This window comes from Tetrao urogallus (assembly GCF_951394365.1).
Source record: "Tetrao urogallus genome assembly, chromosome: 5".
NCBI lineage: Eukaryota > Metazoa > Chordata > Aves > Galliformes > Phasianidae > Tetrao > Tetrao urogallus.
This window is the reverse complement of record NC_136818.1, coordinates 53,069,835-53,093,292: the sequence shown is the minus strand read 5'-3', so window position 1 is coordinate 53,093,292 and position 23,458 is coordinate 53,069,835. Positions and strand designations below refer to the sequence as shown.

At 38.5% G+C, this 23,458-nt stretch overlaps 1 protein-coding gene across 1 annotated transcript; it reads left to right on the top strand.

Annotated features, from left to right (window-relative positions):
* Positions 1 to 59: 59 nt before the first annotated feature.
* PCGF6 (polycomb group ring finger 6) lies at positions 60 to 21,870 on the top strand (the record flags this gene model as incomplete). The annotated part of the gene is made up of 10 exons (XM_079535825.1): positions 60 to 443; positions 1,498 to 1,597; positions 2,251 to 2,347; positions 2,916 to 2,971; positions 4,048 to 4,107; positions 4,707 to 4,815; positions 12,096 to 12,194; positions 15,164 to 15,213; positions 15,449 to 15,531; positions 21,814 to 21,870. The coding sequence occupies 10 exons, from the start codon at positions 60 to 62 to the stop codon at positions 21,868 to 21,870; spliced, it is 1,095 nt and encodes a 364-aa protein (XP_079391951.1).
* Positions 21,871 to 23,458: the final 1,588 nt, after the last annotated feature.

The following is a 23,458-nucleotide window of genomic DNA, read 5'->3' as shown; positions in this document are numbered from 1 at the left end:
GTTAACAACGGCGAGAGCCGTGCCCGCTAGAACTACGGCTCCCAGCACGCCTACTGCACATGCGCCGTGCCATCCGGCCCGCAGCCACAAGCGCTGCCCGCGCGTGCGCGGTCGCCCCCGGCGCCGGCTCAGCTCGCTCCCCGCCCTCAGCCCGAGCCATGGACGCGGAGGCGGATGCGGGCTCTGTGGTTTCGGGGCTGTCGGGAGGGGATGGTGCCGGTGCGGCCCCCGCCGATGAGGACCAGGAGATGGAGGGAGCCCCCGGCTGCTCGGGGTCGCGCTCCCTGCCCTTCGAGTTCGAGCGGAGCCGCTCGGAATCCAGCGGCGATGAGGACGATGAAGATGACGAGGAGGAGGAGATGGAGGAAGAAGAGCTCGAGGGGGACTCCGGGGTTCGCTTTGGTACAGACGACGGCGAGCTCGACTCGGACGACGACCGGGAGGTAAAGAAGAGGAAAGGTGTAAAGGCGGGGGAGCGCTGAGCTGCGAGCATCCGACGGCCGTTGGCGGGGCAGGCAGGCCCAGCTCCCGGCGTGCACCGCGCGGCTCGTGCTGCTCGAGGCGGCGGCGCGCGCTGAGGGGGGGCGGCGCGGAGCAGCGGGTTCGTGCTGCCTGCTGCTGGCGGCTTGGGAAGGCTGCCGGGTGCGAAGAGGCTCTTTCGTTATTAGCCAGATCCCTTCTGTCTGCTTTAAACGATGCCTTGGTGCGTAATTGGTGTTGTTGAAATGGTGGATGCAAAATGACAGACGTGATCAAAGCGCGGAAAGCCCTCAGATCTGGCTTTAAGACTGGAGCAAACAGCGTGCTAATGTCGCGCGTTGGCCTTCTGGAGTACAAAGCTGCTGTCAAAGCCACTGCCGTGGGAGAAGTTCGTTCTTCCCCAAAGTAGTGGGCTTCTGGGCAAAGCTGGGAGAGCTCCTCGTGTGCGTTCCTGATGAAGTACTTCATTACCAGAATATAGGGCAGTGAAACTTCATTCCTTGCTTCAGTATTTAGCTGTATAGAAGCAGGAGGCAGCACTAAATCTGCCTCTTGACTGAGGGCCTCCATCTATTTCAAGTAGTGATTTTTTTTTTTTTTTTTTTTTTTTCTTAGTGATTGGTTTTTTACAGTGCTTATTCAAAACAACTCATGCCAAAAGTTTGTTTGCTTTTAAGGTACGATTAATGAAATAAATCACTGCTCACAAAAAGATCAATTCTGAAGACTAGACAAAAGTCTTTAGCATCATAGAATGGCTTAGGTTGGAAGGGACTTCAAAGATCATTGAGCTCCAGCCCCCTGCTGTGTGGGCTGGATTACTGCACACCAGATCTGGACCTTCTCCAGCCTGGCCTTAAATGCCTTCAGGGATGAGACATCCAAGGTATTAGTCCTCTTTTTTTTTTTTTTTTAATTGTTCATGGTTTCAGGTTGCGATATTTTGGAAGCTGAAATTGTGTAACTTCATGGCTTTACCTCTATTTTTAAATTCTTGTCAACTGTTTTTGTTTGTAGCGTATGATAAACCTGGCAGAGTTGACCCCTTACATCCTGTGTTCCATCTGCAAAGGTTACTTTATTGATGCTACAACTATTACAGAGTGTCTGCACACCTGTAAGTACCAGTGCTTCCATTCTAAGAACCTAGCTGCAAGTGCGACCAAAAAACAGATATTCAAGTGTTCTGACTTCACAAAGATAATCTGCTATTTGAAGCTAACTGTCCTTAAGGGAAACATATTGATGCTTATATCAAACATCAGAAAATCATTAACTCAGTCAAAGATGAAGTCAGCTTACTAGGTTAGGAGGGAGGTAGGGAAGAAAGTGCAGGGAAGGATGAAGCCCAAGTAAAATGAAAATAGAACTGCTACATATGTTAGGTATGCATAAAACACATGAAAATTGCAACACGTGAAAATTGCAGAAGTATTTCTTACCTTGGTTGTTCGTCTGAAATTGTTTGTAGGATGCTTTTCAGCAAACCTTTTATCTGTAGCAGTCAGTCTGTTGGCATAACTCTGCTTTTGTCCTGGGTATTGCACTTAGAACATTAAACACCTACCTTTGTACCAGTAGGATTATAAACCTACGTGTTGTATCGTGTGAACGGTACAGGCAGTTTGTTAGTGTTTGTTAGCGCTGCTGAAATACTTCATTTTATTTCTAACAAACTATTTGACAAATCTGAATGCTTCTCTTGCTTAAGCAGATGTTATTGTAGAACGGACATGTGACTTAACAAGATTTTATTTTATTCTTTTACAGTTTGTAAAAGCTGCATAGTGAGACACTTCTACTATAGCAACAGATGTCCAAAATGCAATATAGTTGTACATCAGACACAGCCCCTCTATAACATCAGGTAATAACTCTGTTGCACTTCTGTAGGCATAACATCAAGTTTTGCATTTGCTTTTGAAAGTATGATTTTACTGCCTGTAGTGCTTTCCAGTTTAGAATGAAGATATAGTTACAAGGAAGACATTTGTTTTTGTAAGTTTCATCTCAATAGTGAAAATAAAATTATTCAGTTTCTTTCTCTTTTCCAGGGTTTGTTTACCCTTCCACCCTGGGTAATGTTGTGTATTTGTACAGTGTTGTAGATTATGAGAGAAAGATCTCAAGCTATTTGCTTTGGATAGACCCGTCTTTGTTGGCACGGCATTAGTATTTACTAATTCTGAAAATGGAGTTTCAATTTACTGAACTGTTCTTGCAGAGTGTTGCTGCTTTTTTTTTTTTTTTTTTTTTTTTTTTTTAATATGGCTTCTTCTATCAGAGCTCTCTTGGCAGGACATGAATTTAGGCAGGTGGAGTTGCTGCTCTGTCTCTTACATACATCATTTCAACAGTGTATTTAGCAGTTTTGTTGCAGTTTGGTGAAATAGAGAATACTTTACATTAAAGACTTCTTTTTTTCTCTTTGATAGACTGGACAGGCAACTACAAGACATAGTCTATAAATTAGTTGTCAATTTGGAGGAAAGTAAGTCCATTTCTTTATTTTATTGCCATCTAGAGATTGGAACGAGTAAGCAGAAAGGGCAGTAATTCAAAGTCCCATTTTAACTCTGAGCTCCTTAGAAACAGTTTCACAACATTTGGTTATCAATCCTAATGAATTACCTGTGCAAACTGGCATTTTTCTGGCTGCTAAGTTCTGTTACACATGGCTGTGTGTACCCTGGACAGGTCTATATGTGTAAAATGCAACACGATATACAGCAGTGATCTGGAAGTTCTATTTTTAATCACTACAATAAAACAGTTGTGGTGCTTAAGTAAGCCTTGTTAATGGTCCTAAATTCCTATTCTAGATCTGGTTATTTGCAAGCTAATGTGCATTTTGTTTTTAAAATGGCAACTTTATTTTTTTGTGGGTTTTTTTTTTTTTTTCCTGAAAAACATCACAGCAGGAAAAAGCCTCAATTCTGATGCTGGACACTGCAGTTGTGCTGAAGACATTTTGGTTTGTTTTCTATCTCATGCGAAGCAGCTGTGACTGTTTCTGGGTACACATTCAGATCATTTTCACAGTCACGCTTCATGCAAATAAAGAAAATATCATTTTGTCTAATTGTTCCTCCTCTCAGGAGGAACAAAAAACAAACTGCTGGGACTGACAGATTCTCTGAAATCTTGTTTTTTATTGTTTGATTTTTTTTTTTTTTTTAATCATCAAAGCTATGATTTTTATTTTTTTTTCCTTCTGATTATGTACATTCACTATCCATTAACTTGTGCTTGGGGAGCCATTGAATCTATGCTGTCTGCTCAGGGGGACTGTGTGTATGGACTGTACGTGGTATAGATGTAAGAGGATTAACAGTCAGAAGGATACTGCTTTGTGCACATAGTTCAGTATGAGTTTTGTCCAACTTCAAGTTTTTTGCTAAGTGTGGGTGTTTTAAGCAGCTGAACTTTGAATGGAATACTAACGATAATGAACACTTGTTGGCACTTGGAAATGGTTTCAGTTCTAACCATTGGAAACTGTATGTTCTCAGCATCTGAAATAACATTTCAATCTATTCTGTGGTTTTTGTTTTTTGTTTTTTTCAGGAGAAAAAAAACAAATGCATGACTTCTATAAAGAAAGAGGATTAGAAGTGCCCAAACCAGGTGAGCTATAATCATTTAGAGGATGTCATTAAGGAGATACTTACTATCCCATTTATTTTTAGTAGTTTTCCTTGAAATATTAGCTCACAACTAAAGTAAATTTGTAGTGTTGGGAATGTGAGATTCAAGTTACTAAAGTAAAACGTGGAAAATAGCAACACTTAAACCAAGGTTGTGTTTGGGTGTTTTTACAGTTTATATTTTACTTTTGCCCAGGAAAGTTTGTTAAGTATGTGCTAATTGTATTTTCTAGCCCCTAGTAAATATTATGAGTTAAGGAAGTCTAATAGGATAAGAACTTGAATGTCCATTGACAGGTGAGGGATTATCTTAGTTGTTTGTTTGATAGTAAGACAAAAAAACATCTCTTTTGAGAATTGCTGTGCTGAAAGCTAGCAAAATGCTGGCTCACATACACAGCAAGAAATGTGCACAGAGCTGATTTAGTTTATTTAAAAAAAAAAAAAAAAAAAAAAATAGGATGAGTGTCATGGGCACTTTTTCCCTTTGAGCTCATCCGTTTTGGTTGGCACATGTTAGCATCTTATTCTGTTTTTATTTCAAGCTGTGTTTGCATTTTGGCTGTTTGAATATTGTAGCTGTCCCACAGCCAGTTCCAGCAAGCAGAGGAAGGCCTCGAAAAGTTCTGGGCTCCGTGTTCCGGATCCCACCAGAACTTGACATCTCAATACTGCTCGAATTCATTGGGTGAGTTGTGGACAAATGTATGGGCAAATTGCTGATGCGAGGGTTCTGCTCATGTCTTGAACTGTTTTGGGCTCTTTGTTTTCAAGTGTTTACTACTTTCATCTCAAGTAGCAGATGGGAGGCTGTTTTTAGCTTACTGTGTAATAGCAATAGTCAGTTTTGCATATCTAGATGATGCAGATAAGATATTTAAGATGTCTTTTTATGAAAATAGATTTCAAAAAAGCTTACAGCCTTAAAATTTGCATTCCTTTTATTTTATTTTTATTTTTAAAGTGGTGTAGTCTTGGTAAATGGAATAACCAAAATTCCTGTCTCTTATGGTTCCTTCCACCCTGTAGGTGGTGGCAGTACTGTTAGTGATGACTGTACTAGGTCTTGGTCATGTAACTAGGGGACTGCAGTTGTACATGACATTCTGTTATAGCCACAAAAAACTGTATTCTAAGGATGGCTCACCAGGCAGGGGTGTGGGGAAAGGGAAGCAAGGAAACATCTCTGAATTCACTGTGGTTGCAGTATTAGTGTTTGGGGCATTACATTTCCTACAGGGTAACAGCACATGCAGATGAGTGACCAGAACACTCTGGTCCTGGTTACAAACTGTAGAGTAACTCTGACATGTGCCTGGGAGAGTCCTGTTTCTGCTTTGCTGAGTAATATAGAGCTCATTGTAGCTAAGTTTTAGCAGTTCAGTATTTGCAGACAGTGTGCACAAAGCTACAGTGCTGCTTCAGTAAAAGAAATGTGTTCTTGATGGGATGTTTTCCAACATTTAGGGGTTAAGAGCATCTCTGACAGTTTGCTGGGAACTTGAGACCTACAATGAGTTTGTTAAATGCAATCAATGGCAGTTAGACAATTCACAGGAAATTTTATTCTAAATGTATCTGGCCAAGACAAGGTAGGAAACCTGAGCAGCAAGAGTGGCATTCCCCTAAATGTTTTAGGTGGGACTAATAATGTAGTCTGCTGTCAAGTCTGCCTGACAGTTTCTCAGACTTGAATGACTTATAGCTGAAGCTTTTTTTATGGGACATCAACTTTAGTCATAGCTCAGGGAGGGGAAATTCCAGCCCAAACATTGGAGCTGTTTTCAGGAACATGGGAAGCAGGAATTATATTGCTTTGCCTATCTGCAAATTTTCACAACAGCGACTGAGAAATTATTATGCGTGGAATAAAAGCTGTAACAACTGAGAGCACTGCACAGAACTTGAATTGATGGGAGGAAGTGACTTGATTCTTGTACAACACGTGCAGATTGCCTCTGCTTTTGGCCTGATTGTTGACACAGTGTTCTGAGAACTTGCGCACGTAATTGTTGCAAATTTATACAAATGAGGTGAAGTGTTCAGAACTTGGGAAACTCTAGCAGCAAAGCATGCCAACCTGATTTGACCTTACTTTTTGTAGAGATTGTGTCCTTGCCTTTTTGCTTCTTATGTCCAGTGTTCCTACTGTGTTTTCTTGAATTCAGAGTGCAGAACTTTGATGTAGCTGTTCTGGCTTGTTTATTATTTGCGTTGCCCATCATGTGGGTTTTGTTGTTTTGTTTTTTTAAATCCTTTGGATAGCTCAGACAGGAGATTGCAGTAAGAGAAGTTTTTTGAGCTAAATGTCTACAGAAGAATCCGTGCCACTGCTATAGAACATGCTTTTATATCCACTTAGTTGAATTCCGTGTTAGTTTTCTGCCTGCTTGACTATCAAGAGCACTTTGTGCTCACGTGTACATTTTAAAGCAGTGAGAGTCATGACTAAGACTGTACTATGAAGTGTTCTGCAAACAGATTCAGTTTCAGATGTCTCAGATTGAGCACGTGCAGTCCTTTGTTATGTTTCAATGCAGTCTCTGTCTTAGATTCCTCTTTTTAAACAATGTATTACATTGCTATTCTGTTGAGTAGGATGATGTGGGAACGCATCCCTGAGTTGGAAGAAGCGAGATGAGGAGGAAATCAATGGTTTTGTGTTATGAGCAGGATCATTACAAGTAAACCAAGAGTCATATATTGTACAAGGAGAGTGAAGCAAAGACACGATTGTTCAATGTGTGTTGTATAGAAAGCAGCTTGTTCTGGGACCTGTCAGGTAGCAGCCAGTGCTGTGCTGGCCCACCAGGTGGCAGAAGGAACTTGCTCACACCAACAGTGCCTTCACTTGAAGGTGTCCTATTGCCAGTTACCATGTAAAATGACATCAAATAACTGAAATTGGATTCCAGTTATATCCCTTTCAGGTTGGGATACTGTTTCTTGATCACTGTGTGGAAAGCTTTGTTACATTATCTTGTCTGCAGGATCAGATACAGTTTGAATTAATTGTGGTGAAAGTACTGTGATTTAGAGCTCCACTGTCATGGTTCCTGGTTACTCCCACTGTGGCCCTTGGTGATTCTCAGCAGGTACATTTTTCTTTTTTGCAGAGTAAGAAGAAATAGAAGGGCAATTTATACCTCAAAATGAATTAAACATTTACATGCCTGTGTGTAGAACAAGATGGCTTTTGAATCTGTGTTGCATTTGTTATTCTGGCAGGTTTAGGTTAAGTTTCTATTGTAGTCTAGCACCAAGGCAAGTGCAATTGTGCAAATACAATCTACAGTATGCAGAACTCTCCTCTGCTTTCATTACTTAGATGGAGTGGTGTCCAGAAAGATTCAGATTAAAGAAGGATATTGACTTAATGTCTGTTGTGCAATTTGTGTTAGGGTGTGTTGTTTTTTTTTTTTTAAATGTTTGATCTTATTTTTATGTTTAAGGCTTAATCTGTTTTCTTCAAAGATCAAAATCAAAGAGCTTATCTTGGCAGTGAGATGTTCAAAAAGCTCTTTGGAGAAGGGAAGCTTGGAATAGATGAAACAATCCAGCAGTAATTGTTACTTTGTAAGCTTTAAACTATGCATGTATTTAGATGTGTTAAACCATCTCCTGAAACAGTGGAACTGTATCAAAATAGCAAGAGTGGAAAAGCTTGTCTGTTTGCTTCCTAGTAACTTTACATTTCAATTCAGCAGCAAAAAATTGGTAATGCTTCTACTTAAATCTGTTTGATAGCTAATTACAGTAATCTGAAGTGCCATGCTAATTTGTGGTCTGCACAAGCATTGCACATTTGTTTGCTCTATTAAATGGTCAGTAGAAATATTGTCAATTTATAGTGATATTTCTTCTTAGCTCTCTCCAGCACAGTGAAATACTGTATTTTACCTCTGTCATACATATGCACTTGCTAAAGTAATGCAAGAGTAGTGAAACGTCATGTATTGAGCTTAATTCACTGAGAAATTTGTATACTGTGCTACGAGATGGGAATGCTGTATGTAGATAAGTGGGAGCTCACATGCTCAGGCTGTGCAAATCAATGAACCTCCATTGTGGGCAGCTGGGAATTTGGTCATTTTCCACCTCTGTGTGTGTTTGACCTGCCAGAGAAGTTCCTGCAGCTTTCCTGAGTTCCTAGACAGCATTACTATTAATCTTGTAATTATAGTCTGGAAAGCACTGAAAGCCTCTTTGGTGTTTGGGTGTGTTCTGTCAGTGGCTTCTAGGAACTGTGCATTAAGGTTCCAACTGTTGAGGATGATGAAGTATGGATATTATAACAGCATTGATATTACAACTTATTCCTATGAAAACTTATATTGCATGTAAAATATGGCTTTAGTGAGTATTGCTTTTTTTCATTTCATGTAGATAAAGTTTATCAAAGTCCTAAGTAACTGAATTCAAAAGAAAGAAATGGGGTACCAAGTGAAGGCTAGGAGAAGAAGATGAATAACTTTTGGCTAATGTTGTTTCATATACTTGATTTTAATGGAAGGAAAAGTCTGATTTTAAAAATGAGCTTAATATGCCAGGCTTATAATTTAATAGTCATTACAATAAAGAGCTTGAGGGTGTTACTAATTGTTAACCTTAGCAATATTGATTGTGTTTTCTCTTGTTTTTCAGAGCTAACGAAGGCACAGGGAATTTTAAGGTGCAGATGTGATTTGAACTTTTCTCTTACATGATTTACTTCAGAAATATGTACAACCTGAATGTATTTAATTTAGTTTGTCTTTATTTTTCTTATGTTGAGTACAGCCTGAACTTTTAGCAGCATAATGGAATACAACATATGTTCACACCTGTTGTTGTATAGCATCACAGAGTAGGAAGTGAATGCTTCCAAGGCTGAGGAATTAGATATGGCAGGAGAGTGGGAACGATATCAATGAAACTTCACTTGAGTAATTCTAGGTTATTATTCTTGCATTTCCTACCAAAAGGTGCATTACTATGGCTTTTCTTGGAATACCAGGCAGAAGTGCAGTCCTTCTCTAAAAGTTTTTTCACAGCTAGACATACTTCAAAGCTTGCCCAGGTTACTCAAAGGAAGCATTACCCAAGGTATAAAAAATGGTAACTTTTTCTACATGGTTGAAATTGCAACAGAAAGCAATGCAAATTTTCTAGACAGCGCTTCCATAGCTTGCAGCAAACGGCTTTCCTGCATCCCCTCACTAACAAAGCTAGTTGTCTCAACAGTGGCAGTTCTGATGAGTAAGAAATAGCATTCCTATCATCCTGAAGGGTATCTTCTGCTGTGCATCGTTATACTGAACTGAATTGGTTGACATCTGTGGATGCACTGCTCGCTGTTTAATGCCTACATTATTTTGTAGGCTGTAACTAGAGATTTGCAGAGTATGCTCTTCCACTATTTTGGCTAAACATCTAGAAAATAAAAGTCTGTTCAGGGCAAGGAGGAGATGTAATTCAAAACAACACAGTGTGTTTTGCATTTCATTGTTTTGGGGCTTGTAGGAATCAAAAGATGGAATGGCACAGAATAACAATGAGATGTTTTGCTGCTCGCAGCACCAGTAAAACTCCAATTTTGCTCTATAGTGATTTCAATAGAATCGTATTGCTAACTGAAATATAGATTGTCCTAATTCATTTTTTTTTACTGATTTCCTTTGTTCTCAGCTGATCTCTAATCAATATATTTTCAAGCACAAATCTGAACTGTTGGATATGACAACAGTTATTTCTGGTACTTTTAAATACTAATGACACTTGGTATGAGAGAACTTGGGAGGCAATCTCAAAGTGTTAGGTAAATAAGATTTCATGTGCACAAAGTGTGAAAACTTAAGTTCAGTTTCACAAATAGAAGTTTTTCTATAGAAGAGAAGCAGTATTTCTAAAAATATACCTGCCAATTTTATTCACTTGTTTTTCCAAGCACCAGCCAGCATTTTGTATGTTCTTTTTTCTCCTTATCTATCACACTATTTTTTATTTTTTTTTTAATGTTCTTGTTTTTACATCACCTCCAATCCTTCATGTCTCCTATTTGCCTTTTTTTTTTGTTGTTTTTTTGTTTGATTTTTCTCTTCTCCATTTTGGGCCTGCCACAAATGACTGTAGGGGAATTCAAATGTTTTATTAACCAATGTTTTCTATTTATAAAATCTGTGTCAGGCATTTATTCTATCTGATATTCCTCATGCTGTTCCAGTAGGAATGGTTTTGCCTTTTAAAACGTGTTTAGCTCTTAACATAATTTAAAAAATGAATTAGTGACTCAGAAAAGGGATTTTGTGCGTATTCTTCCCTTTTAAGTAATAAATAGTGCATTTCCACTCAGTTTAATTCTAGTTCTCTGAGGATGTTGAAGGCCACAGGCTGCCCACCTGATCTCTCAGGGAATCGTTGTGTGCTGCTCATAATGCCACCATCCATAGACTGAAGTGCCATTCTGCACAAATGCCTATTTAGATTCCTGTATGTTCTTTATAGAAATATCCCATCTTCTAACAGGTATCTTCTACAGCATTTCCAATTCTTTTTTCCTGCATATTACCTCCCTGCTTCAATGTATTTTTTTTTTCTTTTTGTATCTTCCTGTTCTCTATTTCTGTTTCATGATCGAGAGGTTTACTCATCTACTTTCCAAGTCCCTCTCTTATTCATTTCTCACAAAACATACTCTAATTGCTTCTTGGTATTACTCTTTCCTCAATTACTTATTCAGAAAAAAAAGTTAGATTAGACATGGAATTAATGTATTGAAGTGGTTTTTGTTGTTGTTTTGTTTTTTTCCCTGGGGTGGATTGAGAGAACAAGTTATAAGGCTCATGGCCATAAACCTTTCTGCACTAAGTGTAAACCTGGTATCATCAAGCTTTCAGCCAGCTTAGGCTCTTACTCTGGTCCTATTGGCATTTCTAGCTCTTACACATGAATAAATCAAACTGTTGCTCCAAAAGTACAATTATCGTGGATACAGTTATCATGGATAGATATTTTAATTCATGATTGAATTCAAGGGTAGTCTTTAGACCTCTGTGAGCTTTCCATCAAGTATTTATTTTAATTCATTGTTTAATTAAGGGGTACTATTTGACACTCTGCTCTGACTTGTTTTTCAAATTGAAAGAATATGATGAAGCTAAATAGTAAACCACAACTGTTCAGAAGTTAACGTAAATTCAATTAACTGACACAAATGGAATCCATTTATCATACTGAATGCAGTCATCTGCTCTGCCTTTGTGCCCATTTGCTTAGCTGCCCATATTATCAGTCAGCTGTTCAAAATTTTATCCACAGAGAAGAAACCCATTTAAATCTTTGAGGCTGACATGATAAATGTACTCTTGTTGAAGTCCTTGCTAAGAAAGTATATGGAAATTATATGAAAAGCCCATTCTACTATTTTGGTCCTTGTGTTCTGCATTTTAATGTATTCTGGTATTTTATGGACTGTTAATTCCAACCCAATCCACAATACTTCTAACATGCTAAGCAAGTTAAGTTCCTTGCATTACGAAATGATAGCATTTAACTGTTTAAATTCATGTCTGATGTGCAAGCCCAACATGGAGAAAAATGGAGAAAAGCAAATCTTAGGAAATCTCTCGTGCTTCTGAATAAAAGCTTTTTAGAAGCAGAGAGGGGTTGAAGGGAAGAGATCTTGAAATGCTCTGTAATACCAATTTATGTGAATTAATAGGAAATCCCATTCTCCTTTATTTCAGTAGTGAAATAGGACTGAAGTCAATAGTTACTTTTAAGTGTTGTTTCAAACAGCAGAAAGTTTGAGTGCAGAATCTGTTAATACACAGTCCTTTCCCTGTGAGGTAATCTGGAAATAGATCCAAGAGAATTCCAAAACATGAGCTGTCTTCTGCAGTTAGTGGGCCTTCAGTCAGGTTTGGGGATTGCCAGAAATGATGGCTGAAAATATACAGGGTCTTAAGATCATGTGTTTATTCTTTGCAGCCTTTGGAAAAGAAGTTTGTGCGTGTTTCAGGGGAGGCAACGATTGGACACGTGGAGAAATTCCTCAGAAGGAAGATGGATCTGGATCCTGCTTGTCAGGTACAGCACTTACAGGGACACTTGCTAGTTCACTATGATCTAATGCCTATGCCTCTGTTGTTTGTTAATGCAGAAATAGGAGGAACTCTCCCAATCAATTTGCAGTGTGTTTGAATTATCATTATTTTGTGTATGAAGTTTCTATAGTGTCATGTAAGATTTCAGCAGGTGAAATTCAAAGCAAAGAATAACCTGCTGTTTCAAAGATAAAATTGAGTAGGTAGATGGGGAAGTGTATGAGTGTGAGAGGATATGAAGGCAGAAACTGAGAGAGGAGCAAAATGTCAGTAAAATCAAACTGTACATTGAAGGAAGCAAACAGGGTTTGAAAGTTGTGAATGGACGTGTTAGAATGAAAAATATGAATATAAAGGTAGGCAAATCTTTTAGATTTTGGGCTCATCTAATACACTAAACCTGAGATTTATTTTTTTTTTTCTGTTCATTACTTTGAGTTAGGCGAAAATGGGATTTATTTTAACGTGTTTTTTCCTTTGAAGTCATCCTGCATCATATTTGCATTCCTGCAGGTATGTGTGTAAACTGCAGCCTGTGGGATAAGATTGGAAGAAAGTCTGTTCTCATACAGTGTCATTGCTGATGCAGCCTCTTAGTGCCAGTCTTAGCCCTTGGAACAGATGTTTCTGGTACCTTAGAAAGGCAAATTGCAGGTTTTGAATAACTCCGAAATACTCATGGTGACCTCCAAAACTGTTTTCTTTGTCCTTCCCTGGGTTGTCATAGAAACCATTGATTGAGATCTAGTGCTTTCTAGGCCAAAATTTCTCTTGAGGTTGTCCCTTATACAACCATTTTCCTTTTTAACTTCATCTTACTTGGTGAGTATTAATTTGTAATTGCCTGTTACCATGTTCTTGTGGGGGAAATGGCTCTTGAGTGCAGAAAACATGTCACCTAATAGATGCCCATAAAGACTACTTTGTTTTAATCAGATTTTTGAAGTTGTGTTTGAGTTAACTAGCTGCCCGTTCATTTTTCCCTTAAGCAAAAGGCCAAGCTGTATTCAGTGCTGTCTCACTTGTCAGTACTGTTAGCTGACAACAGTTTTACCAGCTCGTCAAGACTAAAGTAGACTCACATCACTTGTGTTGCTGGTGCCTCTTTCATAACAGAATATAGTAATTTCTCTAAGGCACGAGGATTCCTTAGAGGCATGGATTTTGCAACTGATTTCCACACTGACCTCGGATTTTTCTTTTGTGGCTTTTTTTTTTGTCATTACAGAATGAATCTCGGTATAATGATTAGCAGGCAGAAATTCTGGCTTTGGTGCTAGAGTGAGAGGATTAGGAAATAACATGAAGAGCATATGAGAAGGTGAATGTGGGGAAAAAAAAATCTGTTAGAAGACACTGAATCTCTAATAACTGCTATTTGAAACTGGAGCAGCAAGAGGGTCAACTATGGGATATTTTGAATCAAGAATTCTCATTCTGTTTTGAAAGACTGTCAGCAGTTGCCACCTTGTTTACATCCTATATTGAGAAAATAAATATTTTTTTCTCTTTCTACAGAAAATATAAAGTGTGCATGTAAATATTTATATCAGTGAGAACAAGATTGAATTTTCATTTACAGTATGAAAATTGTGAACATAGCTTTTAAAGGAGAAGTCATTAAATTCATACGTCACTGGAAAACAAGGCAGGCAAGTCTGTCTTCCTACAGTAATAACTGTAGAGGCTAGAATGCCAGGGAAACAGGAGAAATAACTGAAAACCACTGAAGAAAAAAAAAAAAAAAAAGGTATTTAACAAACATATCCAACTATGTATGTATTTGTTATATATATGATATCAACGTTTAATGTTATGTCCAGATTGACGTTTACTTGCTGGCTTCTTCCTGGAAGCTAAAAGCAGAAATAATACTAAGCAGTTTATATCATGTGTGCTTTCTGGAACCAATATTTAAGATTTATTCTGTTAGAAATGGAGTATTTCATAACATTCTCATAGTATATAAATGAATTTATCTCTAAGGATTAGAATTCTGTTGTTCCCAAAGCTAAGAACAATACACTCTTCAAGCATGAGACACAAATGTTTCTAGATTTTTTTTCATGAAGAGTAGGAGAGAGATGTCAGTGTGCAAAGGAGTGTATGTACAGACAGATTGAGCAGCTGAAGCACAAAGTGTAGTGGGCTGTAAAACCTTGTAAGAGGACAGGTAACAATATTGCAGTATATACTCCCTGACCACTGTAGTGGCAAAGCATAAACTTGTCCCTCCCTACAGCTACGTAACAACATGCTGACAATGCTTTTATCTTTGAGGTTTGATCATTATAATACAAATGAAAGCCCTCTCTAGGAATTGCTGAGAATGAGAATATAATAAAGCTGCAGTTGTGAGAGGAAACAGTGCTGGATTGGTTGCTTCTAATAGAGAAGCTTATTTTTTTGTAATAGACAAGGCGAAAGGAATCTGGAGTGCCTCACTATGAATCTCTTTTTTTTTTTTTTTTTTTTTTTTTTTTTTCCCCAGAGTAACACTTCTTGTGCACAGCTACTTAACAAAAGTGCTTTCTCTGGAATTGCAGACATTGTTGATGTAGTTAAGCTGCAGTTGAGGATGTTATTTAGGATTGCTGAGTATGCCCGTTTCTTCCATCACAGAAACATTGATTACATTTTAAAGAAGGACTGTGTGAAAAGTACTTGCTGACAATACTAGTATACTAGTGGTATACAGTGAGCTTAATGTTTTTTATTCATATCTTTCTTCCAAGCAGTCTTAAGCAAACTTACTCATGTGTTTTGTTGCTCAGAATAGGAGTGAGGGTAGTACTGGCCCATTATTTGCCATAAGCACTGACAACTTGCCCTTTTTTGCAGATAATGAATGACTCTGGGTGTTTGTGTGATCACTTTAATGTTTAAATATCACTTCCTATTTTATCCATCACAGCTATTCCTAAACAGTTTGGGTTTGTTTCTTTTTTGCAGTGGGCTCACCCAAGTGAAAGTGAAGCAAACTATCTTCTCCATTCCAGAAAGTAAGCCCCAACTTGGGGGATGGAAGGGAGCTTTAGGGCAAAACATAGTGTTGTGCGTGCTAAATGCATTTTGACAGCAAAGTTAAAGATTTCTGTAGTGTCAGACATGCTATGGTGGAATTCTAAGCAGCTTTAGTTTTACTTTATGAACTATCAAATTTAAATGGCTTAGATATTGTCCTGCTAGTCCAAAGTCAAGTTAAACTTGACAGTGTTTGTGTTCTTCCACAGGTAGACATAATATGTGGTGATCACCTGCTAGAGCACTACCAGACACTGAGGGAGATCCGGCAAGTCATAGGAGAGAGTGCTGTACAGGTATGTGTGGCAGCTGGGGCCTTGTGCTGTTTTAAAATAGATTAAGAAATATTCTATCAGGTAACACCAACTTAGCAGAAGAAGTTACTTACAAAAACTTTCATCTTATGCAAATTGTTCTTTATATTGTAAATGTAGTTGAGAAATATATCAGGTAACAGAAGTGTTCTCGACGGTTTGAGGATGTTCTGGGTACAAAATTGTTCTATTCTGAAACAAGCTGCTGTCTTACCAGTGATACAGCCATTCTTTTGAGTAACATTTCTTGTTTTTCTTCCTGGTGATTGCATCTCTGCTGCAGATTATCAGAGTGCTGAAGTATCCCACATAAGGCCAAGGATAACCTTGAGTCTGTACAAGGGAGTATCAGGGGAACAGTTGCTCATAAAAGCACAAACCAAAGATGCATGATAGTAAGTGCAGTTAATGTCCTTGATGCATATTATACAGGTCCTGATCAGAGCTTGAGGGTAGCCAACTATTTTTTTTATCAGTAATTTACTATGTTAAATGCTGCTGGCTCTGCAAGTAAGAAAACCTTTTATTTCCTTGGGAATCTCTCCAAATATCTTTATAATGGCAAGGGTCACACCATTTCATAAGTACAACAAAGCCAATGAAATAATCTCCGCAGTGCTTAGTAGGATATAGAAGTAAAACCATGTCGTGTAAATAGCATATTAATCCTAACCTGGCAGTTTGAACAAATTTTACTGGTTCATCAACTACAGTGGGGATGAATGGGGTTTAGGTTGGTATTGTATTTGGAAAGCAACTTAAGTAGATGACACAGAAGTTAAATTAGCAAATTCAGTTCTCATGACTTATACGTCTGTGTGCACTCACAATCCAGCACACTTAAATTTCATGTTGAGCCCTTTTATGCTATAAGAGGGATTCCGTGTCAGGGGCAATGGGTGGAAAGCCAGTTTCAAGGTGTCCTGGGTAATGCAGCACCTGTACCTAATTTGACTAACCAGGAGAGATCCCACAGTCAGGGCGGGTGATACAGATCATGCTACTGGCAGAAAGTGAAAGTCTTTAAGGCTTGTGGTGTGTATTATGGCTTCTGCAGCCAAAGGAAGTTGTGTGTCAAACTTGATGTCTTGATTGTTCATCTAATAATATGAAGAAAAACTTAAGATTTAACCTAACCCACATTAGGGAGTATAGAAACTGGGAGGAAGAAACCACTAGTAACAAACTCACTTCTGACATAATGAGTTTATGGTAAGTACAACATGGAGCAATTAACAAAAATAGTGATGGAAATACTCTATACTAAAAAGCTTCAGGAAATAGCAGGGGAATTATTGAATGTATGCAGTTTTTTATTTTGTCCTTGCACAAAATCTTTTTATGTATGAAAGTGCTTTTGGGAAATGACTGTAATGAAAACTGTTTTGTTTTCATTTCTTATCAGAAGTGGATCTTCCTGATTGAAGTTCTGTGTTTGTCATGGACATGGGGAAATGGTTTTAAGTTGAGGGAGGGAAGATTTAGGTTGGATGTCAGGGGGAAGTTCTTCACAGAGAGAGTGGTGAGGTGCTGGAACAGGCTGCCCAGAGAGGTTCTGGATGCGCCGTCCCTGGAGGTGTTCAAGGGCAGGTTGGATGGGGCCCTGGGCAGCCTGGTCTAGTATTAAATGGGGAGGTTGGTGGCCCTGCACGTGGCAGGGGGGTTGGAGATTCATGATCCTTGTGATCCCTTCCAAGCCTGGCAATTCTGTGCTTTCATGTCAAAATAGGGTCTTCCTGATTGATGTTCAGTGCTAAGCACCAGTCAGCAACTCCACAAAGAGTACAGTTGTCTAAGGATTTGTTCTCGAAGGGTATACCAAATCTCATTATTACAAAATAAGTGTGCTAGTAATGATTTCTAGCAAGCCTGCTCTCTTGGGGAAAACAGAAGGAAGATCTTTGCTTTCTGCAAAGTCCTGTGTTTTCACTAGACCTAAAATTCAATGGTTTTCTGGGTCCAGTGAGACTGCAAGTACACAGGAATGTTTGGCAGGTTTTTTATGTTTTTTTTTAATTAAGCTTGGGGCATCATCATAACCTTCCTGCCTCAGCAAACCAGTATTGCTGGAATTGTTCCTAACAGCTTTCACTAGGATGTTTTTCAAAACTGCCATTGTCATTGACCACCTTCTGATATTCATTGTAGATTATTCACACTGAGAAAATAGCTTCCATAGTTACTTAAACAGAGTAGTCCTTTCAGGGAGTAAACTTTGGGTTTGATTTATTAAGTACAGTCACTGTGAGAGGAGAAAAGTAACTGTTTTGAGTCCCATTTTTTTTTCATGTGCATGTTCATTCATGTCAGCAGTTACTCTTTTTGCTGAGGAAAAGGGGTTTCAAAAATGCAGGTAAGTTTCACTTTGCCAAAGGCAGAAATTTAAACAAGCATTCTTAGCCATCTATATTGGAAGAGTTTCTTCAAGTTCAGTGCAGCTTATCTTGCACTGTTTGTGATCTATTTCTCTGGATCATAATCACTAAAATGTTTTTGAGACTCCTATTCTCCTCAGTGGTCATTAAATAATCTTGGTTGCTCTGAAAATTTTTGGTTGGTTTGTGTGTTTGTTTTCTACTGAGTAACAATGTGTATCACTGCCTGCAGAGCATGAGTGAGTTAAAGCATCCGATAGATGAAAGCTAGCAGGATTTTAGGTTAGTGTTAAAGCATCAGGTGTGAACTGGTGGTAAAATAGTGGTTGCATGGTAACAGATTGGATTGCGGTAACTGGAGTAAATAGGAAACTAATTTAGTGGTTAGATTTATAAAATGAACACGTTCATTGTTTACCAGTTTATAGAGGCTTAGGAGAAAAAGGAGTAAATCTTTCTTCACGCATTTGTTCTTTATGGTGTTAAATGCACTTGTATGCAGCAACACAGTTCTGTGATACATGTTACATCCTGATAGTATTCCAGACACTACATTTTCTAGAATTGGGGTGATTGGTTGAATCTTTCTAATTATGTTGAAATGTGATTTTTTTTTTTTTTTTCTAGTTTTACTAAGAGAAGGAAAATACAAATGTTGCTGCAGAGAATTAATATGAAAAGTAGCTTTGCTTAATTTTTATAATGGTGTGAAACTTCTGGAATTTACTACGAGTTCAAATTTGCTACAAGTAGAGCTCTACAAAGTAGAGTTCAAAGACTGACAAATCTTTAAAAGGCTGAGTTTTGCTACAAAGTGTTACAATTAGCCTGTGATTGAGTTTGATCACATGGCTGAGGGAGGAAGCTTGTTATTTATGGCTGTGTAACTTCTTCCTTGCATTACTTTCTTCTCCTTTGCTGCACAAGTGCAGTGTGATCCCAGCTGCAAGTTGCTTTCACCTATCTGACTGCCCTTCTCAAAGCTCTGCATTGGTGAGGGATATGACAAATTCTCAAGTGGGAAAAGCTAAAAAATAAAAAAAAAAAAAAAAAAAAAATGTAGCTTCCTTTATGTCCCTGGCCCCTGGCACAGAGGTCTTGCAGGTGAGGTTTTTCTCTTTGCGGCTCTCGCCTTCTTGTAACCCAATCCCATTGTATTTTTCCAGTGTTTTCTGAACTGGGCTGTAAGAGCTGTGATCTAATTTAATTAGTGTGACCCTCTAGCATACATCTGCCATGGAAGTTTTTTTTTTCTTTTACTTTTTTTTTTTTGTGGGAATATTGAATGTGGAAAGTGGGGCACTTCTTGTTACTGCTGCTCTTACAACTTCAAAAGGTGCATATGCCATGATGTTTCTGTCAGTCAACTCACTCTAACACTTATATTTGGATTTAACAGGTGGAATCCTTTCCAATTTAGGTCAGGTTCACAAATATGTGGCAAAAAGCCCTAGGGGCAGGAGCTGCTGTCAGAAGAGCTCGTACTTTCCTTTTCTGTTGGACACATCTGAGTACTCTGATTTGAGATCTGTAATAAGCAGTGAGGTCTCCTTCTCTTTGTTATTCTATCTCTAGAGAAAGCAGTTGAACAGACACAGAAATGTATAATACTTAGAAAGTGAATAAGTACAGAGTAAGCAGTGCCACTGTTGGGCCATATCTCAGCTTCTCTTTGTACAGAAGTAGTTGCAGTGGGTTTGGCATTTGATTTGAGAAGGGTATTTCCCATGTAAGTAAGTCATTAATCAAAAAATGCACTGTAGCATTTCTGTCTTGTATTTCTTTACTTTAAGAAAAGTTTCCATAGAGGAAAAGCTGTGTTGATCACAGTTTTCCAAAAAAAAAGGAAGTTAGTCCTCCATTTTCCCTGTAGAATTAGCCAACGAGCAGCAAACATACCTCTGTGAAGGTATAATGACACTCCGTGCCAAGAGGTTGATAAGTGACTTTGAAGTATGTAACAAAAAGTGAAGACAAACAGGATCCTGTCTCCACGTTACAACATAGTCATCCCACTTTGTTAGGCACTGAGTAAATGAGGCTATGGAAGCTCGTTCTTCCTCCCATATCTATTTGAATTAGTAATGAATTTCCATTTACTAACAGAATGGAAAGATGAAGGAAAATAACCTGGCAGTACTAAAAACAGCAGTGAAATAGGAGGTTTCTTGCATTCTCATTCATTAAAGTTAAGATTGGTTGGGCACTACCCTGCACTAAGGCCCTCTTTTGTCAGCATCCTTTAAAGAAAAGTGAAATGGCTGCATGAAATTCACAGTGCGTATTTGTTGTTGCTCTGAAGCTGTTTTTATCACCTGCTGTTATGCAGTTACCTGCCAGAGCTAAAGAAAATAAGAGTAGAAGAGAGAGTTAAACACTTACGCTCAGCTGCAGTTATTTTTTTCTTTGTGGCACTGGAAGCAAAACAAAGCTATTTTCTAATAAGCAGACATCTTTTAGGCAGAACATCAGGGTGTTGGTAGGGGCTGTCTGAGAATAATTCCTGAGGGAAGAAAAAGAATATTTCATGGAGGTGTGGACAAGGGCATCTACTCACCTGCATCTAAGATCGATTTCCTGATCTTAGATTTCCTGCAGTGCAAAGTGGCTCGGAGAGTTTTGGGTAGCAAAGGATACCAACTTGTCAAAAACATTTTTATATAGTGAATGAGCTTTTAATTAAATATCTATATTCTTCCAAAACACTGGTTAGACCACTGTCATACTTTATGTGTCCTGTAGTATAATGCAGCAGTGGCATAAAGTGAAGACAGTCTTGGTACTTTTTTAAATATAATTGGAATGGTCTTTATGTGGCCTTTAGATCTTTAAAGTTTGTGTTGCTGTGATGGCTTGTTTGTTTTTAAAAATGTGCCCCCTCACACTGAATTACATAACTTCTCTGGAACATGTATTAAGTCCTAAGGTTAATGGCTAAAAACATCAAAAGTAAAATATGGTAGGAAATGTTAATATGTTGTCTGTGATTAATGTGTTTCTCTCTTCAAAAGAAAACATTTATTAAAGCCTGTCTACATAATTAGTTCTAATGCAAGTCAGATCCCTGGGGGATCAGGAGTGGGAACAGGTTTCAGAGGTGGAAGAAGACTAACTACTGGGTCTTTCACCAGCTGTGCAACTTAAGTTACATAAGGAAGATTTATTGTAATGAGTCAGGAAGTATTGTCTTGCAGGTGAAATGGTTTTTTATTAACTTCAGCAGAAGCACAGGGATTTAAACAGTGTTGTTCATCAAGAAGTAGGATGTCATGGTAAGCTGGCAGTGTGGCTTAACGAAGCTGGTGGAATTATTTGAATGTATTATTGACATATGCAGGACTCCAGCTAACTTGTAGAAATGTAAAGACAGTGCTTTTGTACTTCAAAAAAAAAAAAGAGAGGAAAAAGTGACTTGATCTTTTTTGTTGTCTTTCTATCTTAATTATCCCAATTGTCAAAAGTAACAGAGCCACTGAACAGTAAGCTGCAGCAGCCAGTAAAGGTACTGAAATTAGCATTAGGAGTTGGAATCCGAGTTCTGTGCAACAGGCAACAACGTTTCCTTCTTCTTCCTCAAATGTCTGTTTGACTTTTGGTGCCTAGAGTTAATGGCTAGAATTTGGTAGCTGCTTCTAGAACTATTTAATGAAGTTATTTATTCTACCTTGCTGTGTCATATGGGAAATGAGTTATAAAAGTAAAGTGAGAGGGGGAAGTTTTTTTATCTGCTTTGGTATTTTATAAAACTTGTATCCCTGTTACGAGAGGGGGAGTGCAATGGAATGAGTGAGATTGAAACCACGCTGTGACTGTCACACCAGGCAGTGATGGGAATGCCTTGTGGAGAAGGCAGAGTGATCCGATAACACAGCTTCTCTCCTCTCTCTAGGATGGCTTGCTTGTGCTGCACTATGGCCTGGTGGTATCTCCGCTCACCATTCCTTAGATTGCTACGCTATCAGGACGTGAAAGAATCCAAAGTCATGGAGCTCCTTCACTGCTGTTTCTCACCAAAGAACGCCATCATGTTTTCTGTGACAGGAAGCAAGTAGAAGAAACTACCACTGACTGCTGTATGCTTGTAACTTACATCTGACTTCAGCGCTGTTTTTTGTTTGTTTGTTTTTTAAGTGTTCAGTACATACAGCTATCAATTTTCACTTAGCTCAGGGACTTTAAATGCTCAGAGTTGCTGCATTTCTTTAAATAATTCTTAAACCCACAAGATCTCACAGAGTAAACAGGCTTTTTCCTTAAGCTATGGGATTTTGCTTACTTCCTAAGTGTCTAGCTAGAACAGTATTCTCAGGGATGATCTTCAGTGGGCAGTATACTGTATTCTGGGGTGGAAACAGTCATAGGGTGCAGAAAAGCTTGTAGTGATCATCTGACTTCGTATGTGATTCAGGAGAGGAAGGCGACTCTTCAAATGGAGACCAAAATAGGTAGGAAATGATGTCTCACAAACTTTATTCAGTTGTTTTTCTTGAAGAAAAGCAATTTTGATTGCACTTGAAAAATATTTGCTGGTAGTTTGACTTACATCAAGTTGTGGGTCACGCATCTCTAGTCTGAATGGAAGTGAGCTGGCTGTAAGCTGGTTAAACTATGCATGGAGGGGGAAAAAAAAAGCATCACCTCGTTCTACCTGCTTGCTGTATTTAAAATAGCCTAATTCTGCTGTCGTGTAAAATCTGTCAGATGACTTGACTAGCAGAGCACAGTTTCCTTCATTCCAGCACACAGCTTTCTAGCAGTAGTGAAAAATGGTAGCTTTTTCCACTCTTCCCAGTATGTGTTAGTGAATGGTAGTGGAGAGTGGGTCTGAAGGGTTGAATAGCATAGTGTGTGCCTCTTCATACCGCCTTTATGGAGGGTAGTAGGTAACATTTTTGTTCATTTGTTTCAACGTATTAAATTACTAGGTTTTGGGACAGCTGTAGTATTCCAGTTCTGTCCTGTTGAAGTTTTTCATGGTCTCTTGTGCAGCATTAAGGAACAGAGCTTTCTGTGCAATGCTCTTGCTGCACGTTCTGTCTTATGTGTGGGGATTCATGAAAGCCACTGTTAAGAACCAGGGTGCCTCTATAGTCAGCGTAGTGAAGGGAAGAAGATTCCTTAGTGAGGCATTTTAGAGCACTTAACTTAGCTCAAATGTGTTTGCTTACTGTCCTATTTGCTGCAGTGCTGTCAGCATGCTAATACTGGCATTTCTTGTCTAAAGAAAGCTTTCATGAATCCTTCTTCAGCTCTTTACAGAAAGTGTTAAGTTTTGCCTGTGAAGGCAACACCGCAAAAAAAAAAAAGTCTTATTTGAAGTAGTTCTTGTGATGCTTCTAAAAAAAAAAAGAACAAAGACATGTCTAACTATAATTGCCTATTTTCCCTTTGAAGTTTGTACAAAAGTAGTGTTTAAAATACATTAGAAAATTGATTGAATTATTTTGTAAAGACTTTGTGAGTTGTGTTGATAAGAGACTATATATTGTAATGGTAAAATAAAATTTATTTTAGCCAATTTTAAATTGAACACT